A 19,096-nucleotide genomic window follows, 5' to 3' on the forward strand; every position below is an offset into this window, starting at 1 on the left:
ATTCGGAAGGGCTGTTCTCGAGAGTGCCTGAGGCAACGTGAGGTTTTCTGCTCACCTTGTGGAGTGGGCCTGGGGGACAAGGGAAGGTGAGGGTGGACGTTAGCAAAGGGGCGGGGTGCTCAGTCTCGGCTGTGAGGTGGTGGTGCGGGTGGGCTTGCAGAGCGGCAGGCAGTCTGGCAGGAGCTTTGAGAGGCAGCAAACAGGTGGGGACACCAGGGAGAACGTAGCTCTTTGCCTCCTGCCTGCGTGTCCCGGGCAGGTCACTGACTGCTGGCGGCCACTAGCCTGTCCATCAGGTGCATATGCCGCTCACTCAGCCTCAGGGCCCGCTGGGGCACCTTGGAGGAGCTGCGGCTCGGTGGAGAAGGGTCGCAGTCAGGACTTCTTCCAGTTCTATTGGACCCTGAGCCCAAGATGCACCATCGTCCAAGGGTCTTGGAGGCACGGGTTTGGCGGGGCGTTGAGCAGGGGGCCTTTGACAGGGTCAGATTAAGGATGTAGGAAAGCTGATGCTGCAGCGAGGATGCTCTGCCCCTGGGGGCTGAGGGCAGGGACAGGGACCACAGGGGACCCTGCCTGATTGCTAGAGCAGCGCCATCAGCCACCAGTGCTGGGCCCTGAGTTCCAGGTCAGTCCGGGCTGGGGGTGCGGGGGAGTCTGTTGTGACCCCAGGAGATACCGGCTCTCCCCCACCTGGGCTCAGAGCTGGGAGCCTTGCTGAGGCCTCCTGTTTGCTTCCTTATCTAGAAGAGGAGGCTTAAGGTCCATGTGATACCCCAGCCCCCTTGTAACTGCTCACCATTTGGGGGCTACACCTGGGAGGTGGACAGGGAGGGGGCCAGAGAGCCCTGCTCAAGGGCCCGTTATTGGTGAGAGTTTCCACAGGAGCCCCACCCATCACCCTGGCAGGTCAGAGGTACATCGGGGCTGCTCACTGGGGCCAGGGGAGCTGCGTGGAGACACACACACTCCCCCCCACCCCCGCGCCCCGATCTCCTGGGTGTTGGGACGGGAAGCAGGCCATACTGCCCAGCTCCTCAGGTGTGTGCAGGACGGCCCTGACTGGGGGTCTGCTGGCCAGGACCCCTACATATCATCGTGACCCCCAGCCCTTCTGCCACCTCCCCGCTCGCCCAGTCCTAGCCTTGGGAAGGGAAGGACGGTGCTGGTGCCGGGGTGGGCTGGGGCGGGCCCTAGAGGAAGGAGCCGCTTGACTCAGAGTTACAGGAAGAGTGGGGCAGGCGGGGCTGGCGGGGAGAACCAACTGCCCGCCTGCCTGCCCGCCAGCCCGCTGGGGAGGAGGGTGGGTGCCTGGGTGGGGTTTAGGTTGAGGAGAGGATGTGACTGCAAAGCCAGGAAGCTACGGGGAAAGTTCATATTAAAACGCACAAACAAAAGCCAGGTCCTCGCCGTGCTTGGCGATGCTTCTGGGGCAGCCGTGGTGATTTGGACTGGGCCAGGGGCCCAGCCGAGCAAAGAGTTTGCTCCCAAGCACACGTGAATGACCTCAGTGACGGACATCCCCTCCTCAGGAGGAAAGAGCTGGAACCAGGTGACTTCGTGTCCTCGCTGCTCAGAGTGAGCCTGTGTTCTCGTCCTTGGATGCCTTTTCCGGCCTGAGCCCTCTCCTCGAAATCAGGCCTGGCTGAGGGGAGGCCCGCAAAGCATGTGGCTTGTGTGTGCACGTGTGTGCGTGGTGCGTGTGTGCCAGTGAGAGAGCGAGGGCTGATGGGAGGCTGAGGGTGGGTGTGAGGAGTGGTGCGTGTGGTGTGGGGTGTGCACAGGTGCTCGTGGCTGTGTGCCAGGCATGTGGACTGCCACAGTGTTGGAGGTGTGGGGCGTGTGCAAGTGTGCACGGGGACCAAGAGCTTAGTGCAGGCGTGTGTGGGGCGTGCAGGGGACGGGTGTACAACACAGAGACCAGATAGAGGACAGGAAGGGTTGCAGTGGAGGGTGTTCAGGGGGATACCTGTCACCTGGCCATGTGGTTTGGCCTGAATTTCCAGGAGGGTCCGAGGTTGCCTTTCCACGAGTAGGAGGTCTTCTGAGGTTAGAGGCCAACGGGCCACTGTAGGAGTTGCCCTGGGACCCGCTGGGCTCGGGGAGGGGGTGTGAGCAGCCCAGCCTCCCATAGCCCTCAAGGGGCTTGTCCTCCTGCTTCAAGGGCCTTCCCAGGACTGCCCTCCACTCCAAAGGACTTCTGGAAGGACCCTCTGCACCAGCCCCCCGGGAAGGAGCCTGATGCTCCACCGATTTCTGAGGAAATTCCAGCCCAGCCAAACCAGGGGCTTCCAGCTGATCACGGGTCCACATCGGGTCACCCGTGCCGAAGGAATGGGGGCCAGGCTAAGACTCATCCCTCCAAAGCCTCAGGGGCCCCACGGGTTGGGGGAGGGCCTGAAGGAGCCGGGGCCCTTGTGTGTCCACTCAGCAGGAAAGAGGGGGAGGAGTAGATACCCAGTAAATACCCACTGGGCGCCAGGGAGGAGATGCCCAAGGCCCGGCTGTCAAGGAGTCTTCCTCGAAGGCTCTGACACTGGGGCTTCGTGCCCCGCCTTTCAGCCCAGGTCACTGGAGAGCTTTTGGGGTCAAGAGGCGTGTGGCTGCTGCCAGTCTGGCTGGGAGTGGTCCCAGACCCCGCGTAGGAGAGAAATGTCACCTGTGGGCAGGTGGGGGCTTCCCTTGGAGAAGTAGATGGACAGTGTAGACAAAAGTGTCTGGGTCTGAAGATGACAAATGGGCGGAGGCGCCAGCACAGGACCCAGAAGGAGGGCTGCCCCGTGGGACCAGCCTGACCCTCTGCTCACCCCTCCCGCCTCGACATCTCGGCCCAGTGCAGCCTCAAGTGCTGGGTTCACGCGTGCGTGGTGCACCCAGGACGGCGTCCAGAACAAAACCCCATGGCTGGGAGTGAGGCTCGGTCAGGCAGCCCAGCACTCAAGAACCCCGAGCCCCCCGGAGCCTCGGTACAGGCTGAGTGCGGCTGTACTGCAGCCCCCCTGCCTGTATGTGGCAGCCCTGTCCCAGGGGACCTGGGGACGAGGCCAACTCCCGGGCTCACGAGGGGTGCCGGGAGTGCTGTCCAACCCTGGGCTGTCACGGTGTCCCTGGGGCAGATGAGGTGCAGTCTACGCTGTGCCTGGTGCTCTGTGGCCTCCACGCAGCAGCTGGGGCAGAGGCAGTGCTTCAGTGGCCAGAGTTACACGTTAACTTATCCTGTTCTTGTTTAATTTGCTCCCGGGGATGGCGGCAGCCTCTGACCCGTCCCGGTGCCACAAGGACAGAGAGTGAATCCTGCCCAGCCCTTGAGGGACCAGTCTGCTCGGCCAGAGAGCCCCGGGGAGCCGTGGGCGGCATCAGTGTCCAGCATGCCTCGCGGAGGCCCCGGCCAGACCATGGCAGGTAGACGGTCAGAGAGGGATATGGGCACGGGTTCCACTCCCACCCCCTGCCCCTCAGGCTGGCTCCACACTGCAGTGTGGCCTGGCCTCTCTGCTTGGCCTCAAGCCAGGGGTACAAAGACCTCGGTTTGCCCCTCCCCTATGGCCCGGGGTCCTGACCCCATGGTTAGGATGGGCCCTCACCCTCTCCCGCCCAAGGCCTCTAGACCAGGCTCACGGGGGTCGGTAAAGCCCAGGGATACTGGGAGTGGGCGCTGGTGGGGGGCCATTGGGGGCGGCTGCTGGGAGACCACACTACCAAGACGATGGCGGTCTTCTATGACTACCGGCTCCGGTTCATCACCCGAGTTTAAAGATGAGAAAGTTCAGATCTTGGGGAGGTGAGAAGGCTTGCCTGTGGCCAGGAGTAGAGGGTCCTGGAACCCCCAGCTCCCATACCAGGTGGAAGGTGCTGACACCCGACCCCTGACTCCCCCAAACCACTGGTGTCCAGCAGATGGGCCGGGGCCTGGGCATCGGAGCAGTGGGCGACAGGTGCACACAGGAAATGTGTGCTGGCTCACGTCGTGGGTAGACAGGCAGCTAGGCGGGCCCTGCCGAGCTGGGGGTGGTGCTGGGTCAGCTCAGCCATGACTCCATGCTAACATCTTCTCTGGGGACTGGCAGCCACATCCAGGGCAGGCAGAACACCTGAGAACCAGCTGCTGCTGGGGTAACATGTGCCAAATGCCAGGCCCTATCCCCCATGGGACTTGTGGACAGATCTGGTGTGGCTACCAAGCAGCACAGGCCACTGGCCACCTTGGTTTTTTCCTGGCCCACAGGCCACCTGTGGACAGTGGGAGGCTGGCCTCGTGGGCACAGCGAACTCACTGGGTCCTCTCTCTGCAGGAGCCTGCGACAGGGCCCCTGACTTCCTCTCCCCATCTGGAAACCAGGTCCTGTGGCCTGCCCTGGGCAGTGTGGTCACTCTGAACTGCACGGCCTCGGTGGCCTCTGGGCCCCACTGCCCCTTGCCCTCGGTCCAGTGGCTGAAAGATGGGCTGCTGCTGGGCAATGGAAGCCACTATGACCTCCATGAGGACTCCTGGTAAGAGATGAGGGTGTCCAGGGTCAGATGACCACGCTGGATATACCCACCCCCAGTGGCCTCTCTGACGTACACCCTGGTCTGTAATCACCTGGACATGGACTGGGGAGTGACTGGCCAGACATGACATGGGTAGAGTGCCACTCTGGATGCACACTAAGAGTCAGTGACTGCAGGGACAGATGGCCCCTCTAGACACTCACCCTGTAGACTGCCCACGGCCATGGGTGCCAGCAGAGTCCTAGAGCCTGAATTACTCATTGACCATCGGGCCAAGCCTAGGATCTGAGGACCCCCAGGACCCAGACCCAAGATTAGGGTGACTGTCCCAAAAGAGATCCACACCCCTTTCATGTTCTGGCCATTTCTCTTAGCTCATGGCCCAAGGACTGCCCAGGAGGCCCAAATCTGCAGCCTCTCTGGGTGAGTCCCGGACAAGTGGGGCCCTGGAGCATCCAGTGATGCTGTCGGGCCCCAGGTGAGGGGTGGGGCCTGGTCTCCCCAGGGTCAAGGCCAACTGGTCAGAGGTGCTTGTGTCCAGTGTCCTGGGGATCAACCTGACCAGTACTGAGGACTTCAGGACCTTCACCTGCTCTGTCCAGAACATCAGCTCCTCTTCCTTCACTCTTTGGAGAGCTGGTGAGTGGGGTCCAGCGGGGTAGAAGGTAGGAGGGAGGCCTGGGGAGCCTTTAGGCTTGGAGGGTGCTGGGGGTGGCTCAGTCAGTGGCTCTGTCCCCAGGCCTGGCTGGACATGTGGCCGCGGTGCTGGCCTCACTCCTGGTCCTGCTGGCCCTGCTCCTGGCAGCGCTGCTATACGTGAAGTGTCGACTCAATGTGCTGCTCTGGTACCAAGACACGTATGGGGAGGTGGAGATGAACGGTGCGTGGGGCACGGATGGATGGGGAGGCGGAGTCAGCCACGGGGCCTCCCTAGGCTCAGCTCTGGATGGGGGGGATTGGCTCTGGAGGTGGGGGCGAGGAGGCATCCGTCCCTCGTGGGCACTGGCGAGATCCCAGTCCAGGAAAGGGGGTTGTCTCTGTGCAGCCCAGGAGGGCACAAGGCTGTGAGAAGGTGGCCACGGTAGCCTGGTTCCAGGGCTCCACTCGGAATCCTGTGCTGAGGAGGGATCTAAGCGGGGCCCGGGGCCTAGATCTGCTGGGTCTGCGTCTGGGGGGGCTGGCCTGGCCCCTGGGGCACAAGGGGGGAGGTTTACGGGGCCCCGAGGGTGGCAGGCCTAGGCCTGGAAAGCCGCCGCGCTGACCCGCCGCCGTCCGCAGACGGGAAGCTCTACGATGCCTACGTCTCCTACAGCGACAGCCCCGAGGACCGGAAGTTCGTGAACTTCATCCTGAAGCCGCAGCTGGAGCGGCGTCGGGGTTACAAACTCTTTCTGGACGACCGCGACCTCCTGCCGCGCGCGGGTACAGCGGCGCCCTGCCCCTTTCCGCTCGGGCCCAGCCCCGATCCGGGGCGCAGGCCCCGCCCCTGTTCCGGCCCAGACCCCGCCTTTCCAGGGCCCCGCCCCTCAAGCCCTCCTCCTCCCCGTCCGGGGCCCAGCCCCATCTCTCCTCGGGCCCCGCCCCTGTTCCGGCCCAGATCCGGGCTTCCCATGGCCACGCCCCCTCGGGTCCTCCTCAGGCCCAGGCTAGGGCCCCGCCCCTCCTAGGGCCGCGTTCACACCGCCCCCGCCGATTCCCGGGTTCCATCAGAGCCGTCGGCCGACCTCCTGGTGAACCTGAGCCGCTGCCGGCGCCTCGTCGTGGTGTTGTCCGACGCCTTCCTCGGCCGGGCCTGGTGCAGTCACAGCTTCCGGTGGGTCCCGCGTGGGGCTGGGTGGGCCCCAACTGCGCCCCCCCTGACGGTGCCGCCCTCGCAGGGAGGGCCTGTGCCGGCTGCTGGAGCTCACGCGCAGACCCATCTTCATCACTTTCGAGGGCCAGCGGCGCGACCCCGCACACCCTGCGCTCCGCCTGCTGCGCCAGCATCGCCATCTGGTGACCCTGCTGCTCTGGAGGCCCGGTTCCGTGGTGCGGAGGGGCAGGGGACGGGGAGGGAGGGGGCTTGTGGATGGGAGCCTGTGGGTGGAGGTGCCATGGTCAGCCGCCCAGAGGAGTGGGCTCTTTGGGGCCAAGGAGACCAGGGTCTTTCCGTGTTGGCTCCCCCCCACCCCCCCCCCCTCAATTGTTCACGCTCGCTAACTGCCCCACCTTGGTCTCCAGACACCTTCCTCCGATTTTTGGAAAGAGCTACAGTTGGCGTTGCCACGGAAGGTGCAGTACAGAGCGATGGAGGGAGACCCCCAGACCCGGCTGCAGGATGACAAGGACCCCATGCTGATTGTGCGAGGCCGGGTCCCAGAGGGTCGGACCCTGGACCCGGAGCTGGACCCTGACCCTGAGGGGGACCTGGGTATGCCCACTGGCCCCACCCCTGACCCTGAGAAGCTCAGCCTGAGTTGGAGGGGGGCTGCATAAGGTGGAGCCCCAGACAGGGGCCAGGCGGCAGGGACTGCTCCCTGCAGCCGGTGGATGGGCTTAATTCCCAGCACCTCCCACTGACTCTTTCCATGAAGGTGGTCAGGCCCGGGGCCTGACTGGGAACCTCCAGGACCTCAAATGCCACCAAGCAGCAGGGGCAGCAGGGAGTGACCCTGGCAGAAGGCAGGCTGTGGGCAGCCCAGCCTCAGGCCTGGCGGTACCCCTCCCCAGGTGTACGAGGGCCTGTCTTTGGGGAGCCAGCAGCTCCACCGCATGCAAGTGGGGTCTCGCTTGGAGAGGGCCAAGGCAGTGAAGTGGATGTGTCGGACCTTGGCTCCCGAAACTACAGTGCCCGCACGGACTTCTACTGCCTGGTGTCGGAGGATGATGTGTAGCCCCTGCCCCCTGGAGGATCACCAGGGACAGCGGGGGGTGGGGCTGGGGTGTTCTTTTCCCACTCAGCGGGACCACAAGCCCTGTCTACCTGCAGCCCAGGGACCTCGGGGAAGAGAGTGGGCCCAGCGACCCTCCTTGTGCCAGAAATAAAGTCCTTTGGAATTCTGCCCAGGTCTCGGCCTCTCCTCTCCTGGGGCGGGAAGGGGGTATGCAGTGTCCTGAGCAGAACACCCCACCCCTCACTTCCGTCTCAGGCACTCCAGGGCCCTGGATCCCTCCCTTTTCTCACTCCATGGCCACCTGGTCACCGCATCTGGGTGCCCACTTAAGCCCACCCTCTCCCTGTCCTTCTCCGTCCTGAGCCAGTTCAGGCATGTCTCTTGCAGTGGCCTCCTCAGGTCTCCCTGCTTGGGGCCGTTACTGTTCCCAGTCCCACTCTGATCCGGACAGGCCCCTTAGAGACTTCAGGTTCTGAGCTTTGCAGAAAACGCCTGTTGTTGTAAAAATAGCGGTGGGAACTTTACAACCAAAGGGCCTGGCTTGGCGAGATGGAGAGAGGTCCCAGAACCTACCGGAACCCAAGCCTCAGGCAGCATGGGTATACCTGTCAGGGCACCTCCGGGCCCAGGAAGGCAGGGCAAGAGAGAGGTGTTGGATGCACCTGCCACGTGAGCACAGCCCAGCAGGCAGCGCCGAGGCCAGAAGTCACAGCTGTCCCAGAGGTGCTCGTTCCTCTGCAGACGAGGTCCCCAGCTCTGCTGTTCCTGCGTCTCACTTGGCTTGGGGCTGCCTCTGCCGCCTGCCGTGTCTCCTCCGTGCTCTCCGCCAGCTCTCCTGCTGGACATGCCCTCCTCCCTGTCCTGGGTCCCCTGACCTGGAGAGGCCCGTGTATGGGCCCAGTGGGGAGTGTCCTAAGGGGCAGGCACGGTTGCACTTGGGGACGTTGCTGAGGCCTTGGGTCTGACCCCCAAGTCTGACCAACCAAAGAAGCGTGAGGGGCTGTGGCTGCTGTGTTCACGGCCACCTTTATTCCCATTGCTGGCTGTCCCGAGGCACTGCTGGGCCACAGCCAGTGCCACCTCTGCCAGTGTGACCTGGCCACCACCCGATGCATCAGAGCAGCCTCAAGCCCTGCCCCACCCCCTGCCCTGCAGAAACCAATTCCCCAGCCGCAAGCCTCGTCCCCTCCCCCATGGCCCAGGCCTTCAAGTTGCACGTGGACGTGGACGGGGCTCCAGCGAGAGCCCCTGGGCCATCATCAACTTTCTCCTCTGGGCTAGCTGGCGAGCAGCCCTGAGCTGAGCCCTTCCCTCGGAGGTGGGTCACGTCGCACGCTCCTTCTCCAAGGAAGGCTTCGCCTACGGGCCCAGGAAGTCTTCCTTTCGGTAGCCCTTCTGCAGTGGAGAGGGGTCTGGAGTCAGGGCGCTGCTGCTTCGCATCCCGTCTCCCCGGGTGTGCTGGAAGCGGGCCCCTGGTCTTATGGGTGCCCTGGGCCACCTGGCTTTCCGTGTCCTTCCCTGCCGCCCTGTGCCCACGTCCCACACTCACAGCCCCACCTGCCCTGGGCCGTGGGAACATACCGCCCGGAAGTCTCGGTGGAGCTTGTTGTACTGCCACAGGTTGGCCAAGAGGCTGGAGGCTGCCCGGGAGGACCTCTCACTGTCAGGGCTTGGGGGGTAGGGGGCAGGGGTCAGTGGGGTGACAGGCTTGGCCAGAAGGCAGGGCAAGCTGGGGGTGGCAGAGGGGCACGGGGCTTGGGCCCTGACCTGTCCCGCTTCTGCTTGATGAAGAACAGCTTGTGGAGCCCATCGAAGTAGAGCAGGTCTCGGGCAGCCACGGGGCTGGCCACCGCCAGGTTGTTGAGGACGGCTATGATGTTCACCAGCACGTCGGCCGGGGGAGAGTTCTCACTCGGGCTGCCGGGCAGCTTCTCAATCAGGTGACTCACCACCTTGGTGGCTGCCAGGAGGTCCGGGCGGTCAGTCTCCATTGCCCGCCCTCTGCCCTGCCCCTTGGCACCCGCCATTCCCTGCTCCCCCAGGGAGCTGGTGCGCCTGTCTGTCCACCAGCTTTGGCTTCCCCGAAGCCGGCCAGTTGAGCAGCAGAGTCCAGGCATGCGCCCAGCCCCCAGGGCAGGCAGAACCCAGGCTTTGGGACGGCTGGACTCACACAGCTCATCCTTGTTCCTGGCATTCCGGGACAGGTTTCGGATGAGGCCGGTCAGTGAGCGCAGCTGGTGGTGGTCAGCGGTCCGAACTCGGTCCAGCAGCGGGTTCAGGATACGTTCCTGCTCCAGAGCCAGCCGGCTCAGCACGCCCGCCCACTGCCGGCAGGAGAGGGGCTGGTAAGAACGGGTGCTGGCACCCTGTGGAGGCCCCGGGTCTGCTCCCTCCTGGCCCAACCCTCCCGGCACCTTCCTTAAACTCAGTGTGGACCCCGGGGGCCGGAGGTGGCATCCTCCAGCCGCATCCTGCCTGCCTTCATCTCTCGCTCTGAAGTTCTGGCCCCCCGATGCACCGTAAAGCCCGGGAGAGCAGGCTCCTGTCCCCTGTTCACCCCTTGCGTCTCCAGTGCCTCGCGCCCCAGCGCATGGCCAGGTGTGGTCCCAGGCCACCTCACCCTGCGGTCGCCTGCGGTGATGTTCTGCAGAGCGCCGGCAGCCGCTTCCGTCGTGTACCGGTTGAGCTCACAGCGCTGCAGCAGCCGGTTGTACAGCGCCACGATCTGGGGGCTCCACAGCCACTCCAGGCCCTTGGGGTCCTTAGACACCTCAGTGAAGATGAGCGCGTCGGCCATGAGGGACAGCTGGGCAGGAGGGCGTGGAGGGTCAGCCGAGGTCACCCGGGATCCCTGCTTCCGCCCGCCCGCCTGCCCAGGCCCGCACCCACCTCTCGGAGCCGCCGGCTCTGTGGCGTGAAGCAGCCCACTGCCTCGCCTGGCGGCGCCCCTGCCGTGTCCCGGCGGCCTCGGCCCTCCAGCCGCTGCAGGGCCGACGGTGGCATCTCGTCGTACAGGCGATAGGACAGGTTCCTGAGCACGCACACGGCGTTCTCCACGCTCTGTGGACAGAGGGCGGACCTCGGTCAGAGCAGGCTGGAGCCCCTCGGGCCCCGGGGCACTGGCTGACCCTCACCTTGTCCTCGCACTTGCCCGCGTCCAGGGCGTGGTTGATGTAGGAGACCAGGGAGTCGACCAGCCCGTGGCACTCACGCATCTTCTGGCGAGTGGCCTGGGAGGCCGAGCTGAGGTTCCTTTGGATGGAGGCAGATCAGAGACTCCCACTGGGACCGCAGGCAGAGCCCACCCCACAGGGCCCCACCCAAGGCTGAGATCCTGAGCACCAACCCCCGCCTCCCCCGAGCTGGGCTCTGCCCCTCGGCACCTCCTCATGCCCATTCCCCATCCACTTCTCAAAGTGTCCGGGGCTCCGGGGAGGTTATAAATATCAGATCAAATCCCTGATTTAAAGAAATCTGAGCCCACAGCCCCCAGTCTGTAGACATCTGGCCGGGGGCCACACCTGGCGGCCCGTCCCCCTCCTGCGTCAGCGCCTCTGCCTCGCTGCCCACTTCTCCCAGCCCCCCCCCGCCCCCCACCCGGTGGCCCCGCCTTGTCATTCAGACCTCAGATCCTAACGCCCCTTCTCTGGGCCTCCCCTGCCTGCTGCCCGTCGCACCTGAGGAAGCCCGTGGCATTGTAGAAGATCTCCGTTTCTGAGGCGTTCTGCTGGGTGAAGGGCGGTCCCCCGGCCCCTGAGAAGGGGCTCAGCACCAGGTCTGTGAGCTGCTCCAGCGTGTCTCGGGCCAGGCGGTCCTTCAGGTGGTCACTGGAGGACAAGTTCCACAGGATCCCTGTGGGAGGTGGGCCGAGGCCGTGGTCAGGGACGGCCCTCCAGCCCCTCTGCCTCTTCCGGGGATGGCACCCAAGGCCCCGCCTGGCACTTCGAGCCTCACCCAAGAGCCTCTCTGGGGAGAGGCCGAGTGGGACATGTAGGGTCATGGGGCCGCAAGAGCGCAGAGAGGAGGACGCCTGGGGACACGGGGCCTGGGGCCGGAGTCCATCCCCAAAGAGACGTGCCACAGGGCTGGCCGCGGGGGCCGAGGAACGGGCGGTAGAGTGGGGCGCAGGACCACCTGTGACGTTCTTGCGCAGTTCGTCGTCCTGCTCACGCAGCGAACGCAGCAGCTCGAAGATGCCGTTCTCCTCCACCAGGGCCAGCTTGTTTTCCGCGTTGTCATAGATGAGGTTGCGCATGGCGCCCGTGGCGTGGCGCTGCACCTCCTGGTTGGCATGGTTGAAGAGCTTCACCAGCCTAGCCACGGCCTGCAGGCTGCGGGCCTGTGGGCATAGCCACACGGGTGTTAGCACGTGTGCACACGCTGCATGGGTATGTGCAAACGTATGCAGGTGTATGTGGATGGGTGAGTACCTGTGCAGGTGTATGGAGATGTGTGCAGGTGGGTGCAGAAACACGCAGGTGTGTGCAGGTATGTGCAGGTATATAGAGACGTGTGCATACACACACAGGTGTATGGAGATGTACGCGGGTGTGTGCAGATGTGTGCAGGTGTGTGCGGGTACATACAGACGTGTGCGTACACATGCAGGTGTATGGCGGTGTACGTGGGTGTGTGCAGATGCGTGCAAATGCGTGCAGAAGTGCGCAGGTGTGTGCAGGTGTACTCAGATTTTTGTGCAAGTCAGTCCCTCCTGCCCGTCCTTTGCTGAGGAGGCCCTGGGCAGGTGGGGTCTGCCCAGGCAGCTTGGGGATCAGTGAGGGGTGGTCAGGGGCCAGACAGGAGGCAGTGAGTGAAGGGCCCACGAGGGCGGTAAGCAGGGCGGTCACCTGCTTCTTGGCTGCTGTGTCACTGTAGCAACTGTGCTGAATGTAGGCTGCTCCCAGCACCTGCAGATTGGGATCTGAGGCCATGAGGTACTTGACTGCCGAGGGCAGGTCAATGTCATCAAAGCTGCAGAGAAAAGGGACGGGTCAGGCTGAGCCTGGGGACAGACCAGGGTCATGGCAGAAGCCCCCTCCCCGAGCCAGGCCCAGCTCACCCGCTGCTGAGCCTCTGCAAAGTGCGGTGGCCACTGTAGCTGTCCAGCCCACGCGTGTCCGGCAGGTGGCCCGAGTCGCCCAGGCTGAGGCTGAGGCTGCGCACAGATGGTGCCCGGGTCATGGGCTCCGGGATGCCCCCTGGCACTCCGCCAGCCCCCACACGGCTGCGGTGGCTGCTCTGGAAGCGCTGCAGGGTCCGCATGGCGGGGGCACGGATGGTCCGGCCGGGCGGCCCCTCGGCAGCCTCCGGCCAGTCCAGGCCCCCAGCCCGGCCAGAGCTGGAGCTGGCCTGGTGCTCAGAGGCAAAGGCCCTGTAGGTGGAGGCGCCCACCGGCTGCAGCTGCCCCTCCACCACTCCGTAGCGGCCATCTGGGCCCCCGGCCCCCAGCCTGAGCGAGCACAGGGACAAGGTGTCGTGATCCGCCCGGCTCCCCACCGGGCCACGCTCGTGGCAGGACACGGGCCGGGTGGGCAGGGGCGTGGTGGGCCAGACACCCCCATACCCTGCGGCCCCAAGGGCACTGCCTGCACTCTGGGCTGAGCTCAGCCTTTGACTGGAGCTCAGGTCCACGGCCGAGCAGGAAGACCAGGAGACAGGGCTGCAGGTGGGCCTGGCGATGGGCCGGCAGGTCTGTGGGGCAGGGAGGGGAGGGCAGTGAGGGGCGCTGGGCTTCCTGACGCTGGAGCCCCCAGAGCCTCCCTCACAGGACTCCGGGCTATCACTCACCGAGGTGTCCCCGCTCCGGCCGTGGGAGCGGGAGCTGAAACCGGCTTGCAAGGTGTGGTACTGAGCCCGGCATGCGCCTGCGGACAGGGACAGCGCAGCCTGGCTGGGCCGATGGCAAGGCACTGGCCTCCTGCCTCCCCTCCTGCCCTGAGCCCTGGTGGGGAGGCCAGGGGACTCTGGGACAGGTGCCTTGGCTTCTGGTCCTGCCGTGGCCTTGTCACCCCCCCACATCCCCCATCCCTTCCAGCTGTGCCCCTCGGGGGGGACGGATGTGCTCACTCTGCTGATCTCCCGGCTACCCAGGGAGTGTGCCAGGGCCTCCTTCCTCGGCTCCCCGATCCCTGCCAGGGCGCAAAGCCTGGCCGCCGCCCCCAGGAAGCCACACTGACCTCCCGGGAGCCCATCCTGTGCTGTTGGTCCCTCGCCGCGGACACACAGTCTCCCTGGACCAGTGCCCTGAGGCGCAGTCCCCTGACCCACCTGGCCGAGCTACACCCACTCCGGGGGCACCGGCAGCAGCCCGCCTGCATGGCAAGTGGACAGACAGGCAGGTGGATGGAGGGCGGAGGGTGGAGAGATGGGGGAGGGTGGGTTGGACCATCGGAAGGATGGGTGGTTGGATGAACAGACTGACTGGTGTGTGAAGGGGTATCTAAGCCGGGAGGATGGCGGGACGGATGGATGCTGAAGGGACAACTGAACGAATATGTGGATGACAGGTGGCACGGTGTGGCCGGTCGGGTGTGTAGGAAGAGCTGAGAACACCCGGAGAAGAGTTGGGCAAAGGTCAAACCAAGGCAGAACAGTGGGAACGGACTGGGGGGGGGGCATCACCTGGGCAATGCCACGGGCAGTGTCTTTGGATGGGGAGGGTGTTCCGGGAGTGGTCAGCCTCTGCTAGAGTCCCTGCTGTGGCCACACCTGGAGGGGGATGAGTCCCATCCCCCAAAGGCCGGGGTAGAGTGACTTGGCTGAAGGGATTCGGGGTGAGGGTGAAGGGAAGGGGGGGGCCTTGGACCCTCCCCCAACCTCTGCCTCAGTTAGGTCTGGGGGGACTCCCCCACCCAGCACGCTCCCCAGACAGGCCCTGGTTAATGAGGCTTCCAGGCAGGGTCTATTAACCCTTTGACGCTAGTGAGGCTCAGCCTTGGGGGGGCACGGCCCCCAGCCTGGGGGCCTTACCCCCAGCCCCAAATTATAATCCTCTTTCTCCTAATTGCCAGGGTAGCCAGGGTGGTAACTGACCCCTTCCTACTCCCTCCTCTACCCCATGACCCCTGGGCACCCAACTTGGCCACCAGCAAGGCTGAGGCCCAGGGAGGGGAGGACGCAGGAATCCAGGCAGCCCTGGCGGCCCCTGTGCTGGCTGACCCGCTTATCTCCCGACCAGCAGCTGGCGGCCAGTACTGGGAAGGGCCCTGGGAAGATCACGCGAGCCACTGTGAAGCGGGGTCTTGGCCCCTGACATCCTGGAGGCTCCTCTTACTGTCTAACCTCGGTCCCTGTTGCTGCAGCCTGGCAAGGGAGGAAACAGCATTTCTAGAAGTGCCCTGAAGTTGCTGCACACACTCATGCACGCGCACACACACTCACATACACCCGTGCACGTGCCCCGTGCACGGACCAGGGTTCCTACACAGGGGGCTGCCTGGCCCTGAGGGGCATTCCCCCACCCTCTGCTCTCACAGAGAGTATCCGGGTCACCCCAGCAGGGCCCCCCCCCCCCCCGCAATTCCGCAGGGAGACCCTGGCCCAGACGTCGCGGCTCTCCTCCAGGAGTCCCAGACCCCGCCCCTCACCTTTCTGTCTGCTCAGTCCCATGGGGCATGAGGGGGTGGACGCTAGAGTCTGGGCGTCTGTGTCTCTGCGTTTGTGTCTCCAGGGGAGTGGCGTGTGTGTCTGCGTGTCTCTGAGACTGTGTGTGTGAGCCCGTGGGATGTGGGACCGGATGCGTGCGTGTTCCGGGTTTGCCGACAGAGGTGGACCTGGCCGGCCACATGCCACTTCTCCCGTGCCCCCCTGGGGGGGCGGGAGGCTCAGGGCCCAGTGGGCGTGTGAGGCCCAACTCGACTCACAGGGAGGACCCCGGGGTCCCTGCCAGGAGGTGGAGGCCTCACCTCTGGCTTCTCCCACGCCTGGAGGGGTAGGGCGGTGACTCAAGGCGGGCCTGGGTGAGTCAGGGAGCTGAGTCCGGAGTGGCCCCACCGCGGCCTCTGGCCCTCGCACCACCACACCAGCCCTCGCACCACCACGCCCGCCGGGGGCCACTTCCACCTGCCACCCACCGTGGGCTCCCGGCCAGCGTCTGCCTACCTCTGTCCGCCTTGGCCACACCGTCGGGCTGGGCCGGCCTGTTCTGCCAAGGCTGCTGACCCAGCTGCAGGAGGCGAGCGCGAACCTGCTCCTGGACGCGAGCTGCACGCAGCCTCTCGGCCTCCGGCCCTTCGGTGCCCCGGCGGTCCAGCTGCAGGTCCGAGGGCAGCGCCAGGGAGCACACACCCATCTCGGGCTGCAGGGCCGACAGCAGGAAGTTACCGTCCTGCATGGCGGCGGGCACGGGGGCCGGGTCTGCCTGGCCGGGGCCCGGTCGCCACCTCCAGCCCGATTTGTCTCCACTGTCTCTTCCCGCCGGCGCGCCGTGTCCCCGAATTCCCCTCCCTGCTGGCCTCGCCCAGGGCTGGCCCGGAGACAGTTGCCGCCCAGCCCTGAGCTCAGCTAGGGGCGGGGACACCTGGGCCAGGTGGGAGGGAGGAGGCTACCGCCTGCTTAAGGTGGAATTTGGGCGGAAGAACAGGCGCTGCGTGTTCCCCCTCCTTCAGCTCATATCCCAGGGCCGGGCAGAAGGGGTTCGGGCCCTTTGTTCCCAGCCGGTCCTTTGGGCTAGGCCACAGCCGGTCTGTTGGGCCTACTGTTCTGAGCATTAGGGCAGGGTGGAGGGAGGCCACCTCGGGAGGCGGGGGGTGGGGTGGGGGTGTGGTGGTGGTGGGGGTGGTTCTGAGGGCGGGGGCTTCCCCTCCCTGGGGAGCTGGGGGCTCCAGGTAACTCCAAGGACCAGGCACTGCAGCCATGAGGTTGGAGTGAGGCCTCTAGCAGGGGTCAAGTGCTAAGGGACAGAGTTGAGGATAAAAGGCTTGGAGTGGAACTTTAGGGTGGAAGGGGGCTCTATGGGGCCCTCGTCCTGGTCCTTGGTGCCCAAGAGACCCCAGAAGCAAGAGGCGAGACGGGCCCACCCCAGGCTCATGACTCATGACCCTCCAGACCTCCATCCTGCAGACTCTGGAAGTGCCCCCAGTCCCCCGCCTCTGCAGAGCCCTCCTGGGCTCCACCGCGCCCCCCCACCTCCCCCCCCCCGCCCAGCCAGGCTATGGAGGTGGGAGGCCTCTCCCAACGCATGAGTCAAAGCTCAGCTCAGCAGGGGCAGGCGGGGCTGCCCCAGGGGGCTGACTCAGAGGAGCCGTCCTGCCCTGGCTGGGGGTGCAGGATCTGGCGTGCACCGGGAGAACCCAGGAGTCCAGGCGAGCAGGAATATGAGGGGTCGGAGTGGTGGGGAGAGGGGAGGCCCAGCAGTCAGAGGTGTGGGAGTGGGAGGGCCAGGCTTGGCAGCGCTCGCCCCAAGGAGGTCTTCCTGGAGCGCCATGGCCAGCTGGACCGCACACTCCAAGGCCTCCCATGTAGGCCTGGCTTGGATCCAGGACAGGCACCTGGCAGACTGAGTGGGGGCTGAGCCCAGGAGTGCGGGCTGAGTGGCCTCGTGTACCTCCTGGGTTCCCCTGGAAAAGTCGCCCTGGGGCCACCCTCACGGGTCTTCCCTCCCATGGGCGGCCCTGACCCCGGGCCCTGGCCCCCTGAAAGCAGGGGACGTGAGCCCAGGTGGGAGTGGTGTCTGGGGGCTGTGGCCTGGGGGCAAGGCAGGGTCGGGTCAGAAGGCAGCCCTAGGGGTGAGGTCGGTGCTGGGGTGGGAGTCAGAGGTCAGCGTGGGGCGTGAGAGAGGGAGGGGAGGGTCCCCGGGAAGGGCAAGGTGAACCCTGGAGTGGAGCCTCCCGGGGCAGGGGATATGCATAGTGGGCGACCTACCCTGCTGGTGGTCCAGATACTGCCGGCCCCCTGGCTCGTCCCAGAGGCCTCCGCTGCCAGCTGAGGAGTCCTGGGCTGCATCCCGGGCCCAGTACTGCCGTCGGGGCCTCAGTGTGGGACAGGACTGCAGGGGTACCGGGAGGGCGGGGTGGGAACGCCTGTACGCGCAGCGAGCTCATCAGACTGGTTGCTTCCCTGGGAGACGTGTTTTGTGTGGAAAAGTCCCGGGATACAAGTTTGTACAGCGCTGAGTGCGCCTGGAGGCCTGCCCTTCACTCCAGTCACCTGGGCCCACCTGGCAGGGCAGCAGGCCTCAAGGGGCAGACTGCAGGTGGGATCCAGAGGCCCTGGGTGGTGGGACAGGGTCGCAGAGGGGTGGAAGGGGCTTTGATGGGGTCAGAGCCACGGGATGGAGAGGAGGCACCAGGCAGATACCCCCTAGGTCCGGTTTTCCACAGCTTGTGGGGTCCTCAGGGCCAGTTCTGTGGGGCTTCCCCCTCCTCTTGGCAGGGAGGGCTGCAGGTGCCCCCAGGCTGCGCTGAGCCTCCCTGAGGACCTGTGGACCCCTCCACCTCCCCACCTCGGATCTCCTGCCTTTGTGGCTCAGTGTCCAGGGAAACCCTGAGGAGCCCGGGCGAGATTTCTCTAACCACTGCAGGGCCTGAGGGGACTGGCTGTGGCTTGAAACCTGTGTCCACCTGAAGCTCAGAGCCCAGTCCAGCCCCTGCGACCAGCCTTGTGCTTCGTCCTCCCTGAGAGCCCCCTCCTCCTGGAGCGGGTGTGGAGGGAGAGAGCACAGGAGGGTTCTGTGCCGGCCTGAGGGTGAGCTTCCTGGGGGAGGGGGCTCTGCAGCAGAGGCAGATGGCGGAAGATTCGCCCAGGGAGCTGAGAAAACGGGTGCAGGTCCTGGGAGTCTGCGTCGGTGCACTGTCGGGTTTGAGATCCCGGGACCTGAGGGCCTGCAAGGGTGAGTGATGGTCTTACTTGGGAGGTGGGGGGATGGGGGAGCCTGGACTCTGCCCTGGGGCGTGGGAAGGAAGGGCTGTGGGGGCCCAAGAGGGGCAGGTTAGCACTTACAGCCCCGACAGCTTAGAGGTCGGGTGGGGGTATTTACTGGAGGAGGGGAACCCCGAGCAGTTGTTAGAAAAGTCTCTGGGGGAGGGGGAGGGGGAGGGGATGGGGAGCCGATATGGGGTGGTTTTCAGGGACGAGGGCCAGAGTAGGGGGCGGGTGGAAAGACGGACGCCCCCCTAGTGCTGGCTTTGGTGACCTGGGAGGCGCTCACTGTGAAGGGGCTAAGGGCTGCCCGGTGTGTGCGGGCGGAGCTGGAGGAGGGGTACAGAGGGCGCCCCACCCCACCTCGGTGGGGAGTCTGGAGGGGGGCTCTTAGCGGGCAGAAATGGAAGAAAACCTTGAAGATATAGACAGCAAAATAATATTCAAAACAAAATTCGGGAGCGCGGTGGAGCACAGAGAAGGTAGCTAGATCGCCCGGGGCCCCAGAGCCTACAGGCGTCGGAATGGGTCTGCGCGAGGTGACGCACCGGGCGTGAGGGCGAGGCGCGCCGGCGGGGGCCGGGGAGATGCGGGTCCTGCTGCTTGGGCTCCAGCCGTGCGCCTCCCACCGCTTCCTGTCCGCAGACTCGCGAACCTTCCAACGTCCCAGGGGCTGGGCTCCCGCCAAACCCAGCCCAGCCCAGCCCAGCCCAGCCCAGAGTTAGGGTTAGTGTTAGGGTCCCTCCTCCATGAAGCCTACCTGGACTTGCGCATCCGGCGCTGCCCCGGATCCCCCTGGGGCGGGGCACCCTCTGCGCCCCCTGGAGCCTGGCCCCTTTGGCGGGGAAGGTCGCCAAGGGTTACAGCCCCTCCGG

At 65.4% G+C, this 19,096-nt stretch overlaps 2 protein-coding genes across 2 annotated transcripts; one reads left to right on the forward strand and one right to left on the reverse strand.

The window, feature by feature from the left end:
* Positions 1-1,413: 1,413 nt before the first annotated feature.
* On the forward strand, positions 1,414-7,532 carry SIGIRR (single Ig and TIR domain containing). Its single transcript, XM_059068172.2, is given in 11 exon segments — positions 1,414-1,552; positions 3,254-3,270; positions 3,272-3,402; positions 4,293-4,491; positions 4,997-5,130; positions 5,231-5,371; positions 5,770-5,913; positions 6,202-6,304; positions 6,369-6,519; positions 6,712-6,901; positions 7,201-7,532. Coding segments are annotated over 11 exon segments (1,425 nt in total). The 5' UTR covers positions 1,414-1,501; the 3' UTR covers positions 7,365-7,532.
* An 840-nt stretch (positions 7,533-8,372) lies between these two features.
* Positions 8,373-17,988, reverse strand: PKP3 (plakophilin 3). The gene is made up of 14 exons (XM_059068169.2): positions 17,226-17,988; positions 15,465-15,660; positions 13,152-13,228; positions 12,424-13,055; positions 12,212-12,335; positions 11,499-11,703; positions 11,042-11,216; positions 10,499-10,616; positions 10,254-10,424; positions 9,985-10,170; positions 9,535-9,688; positions 9,132-9,324; positions 8,946-9,033; positions 8,373-8,759 (listed from the first exon to the last, which is right to left on the reverse strand). The coding sequence occupies exons 1-14, from the start codon at positions 17,304-17,306 to the stop codon at positions 8,724-8,726; spliced, it is 2,436 nt and encodes an 811-aa protein (XP_058924152.1). The 5' UTR covers positions 17,307-17,988; the 3' UTR covers positions 8,373-8,723.
* Between the last annotated feature and the right edge of the window lie 1,108 nt (positions 17,989-19,096).

This window comes from Kogia breviceps, chromosome 7, assembly GCF_026419965.1.
Source record: "Kogia breviceps isolate mKogBre1 chromosome 7, mKogBre1 haplotype 1, whole genome shotgun sequence".
Lineage (NCBI taxonomy): Eukaryota > Metazoa > Chordata > Mammalia > Artiodactyla > Physeteridae > Kogia > Kogia breviceps.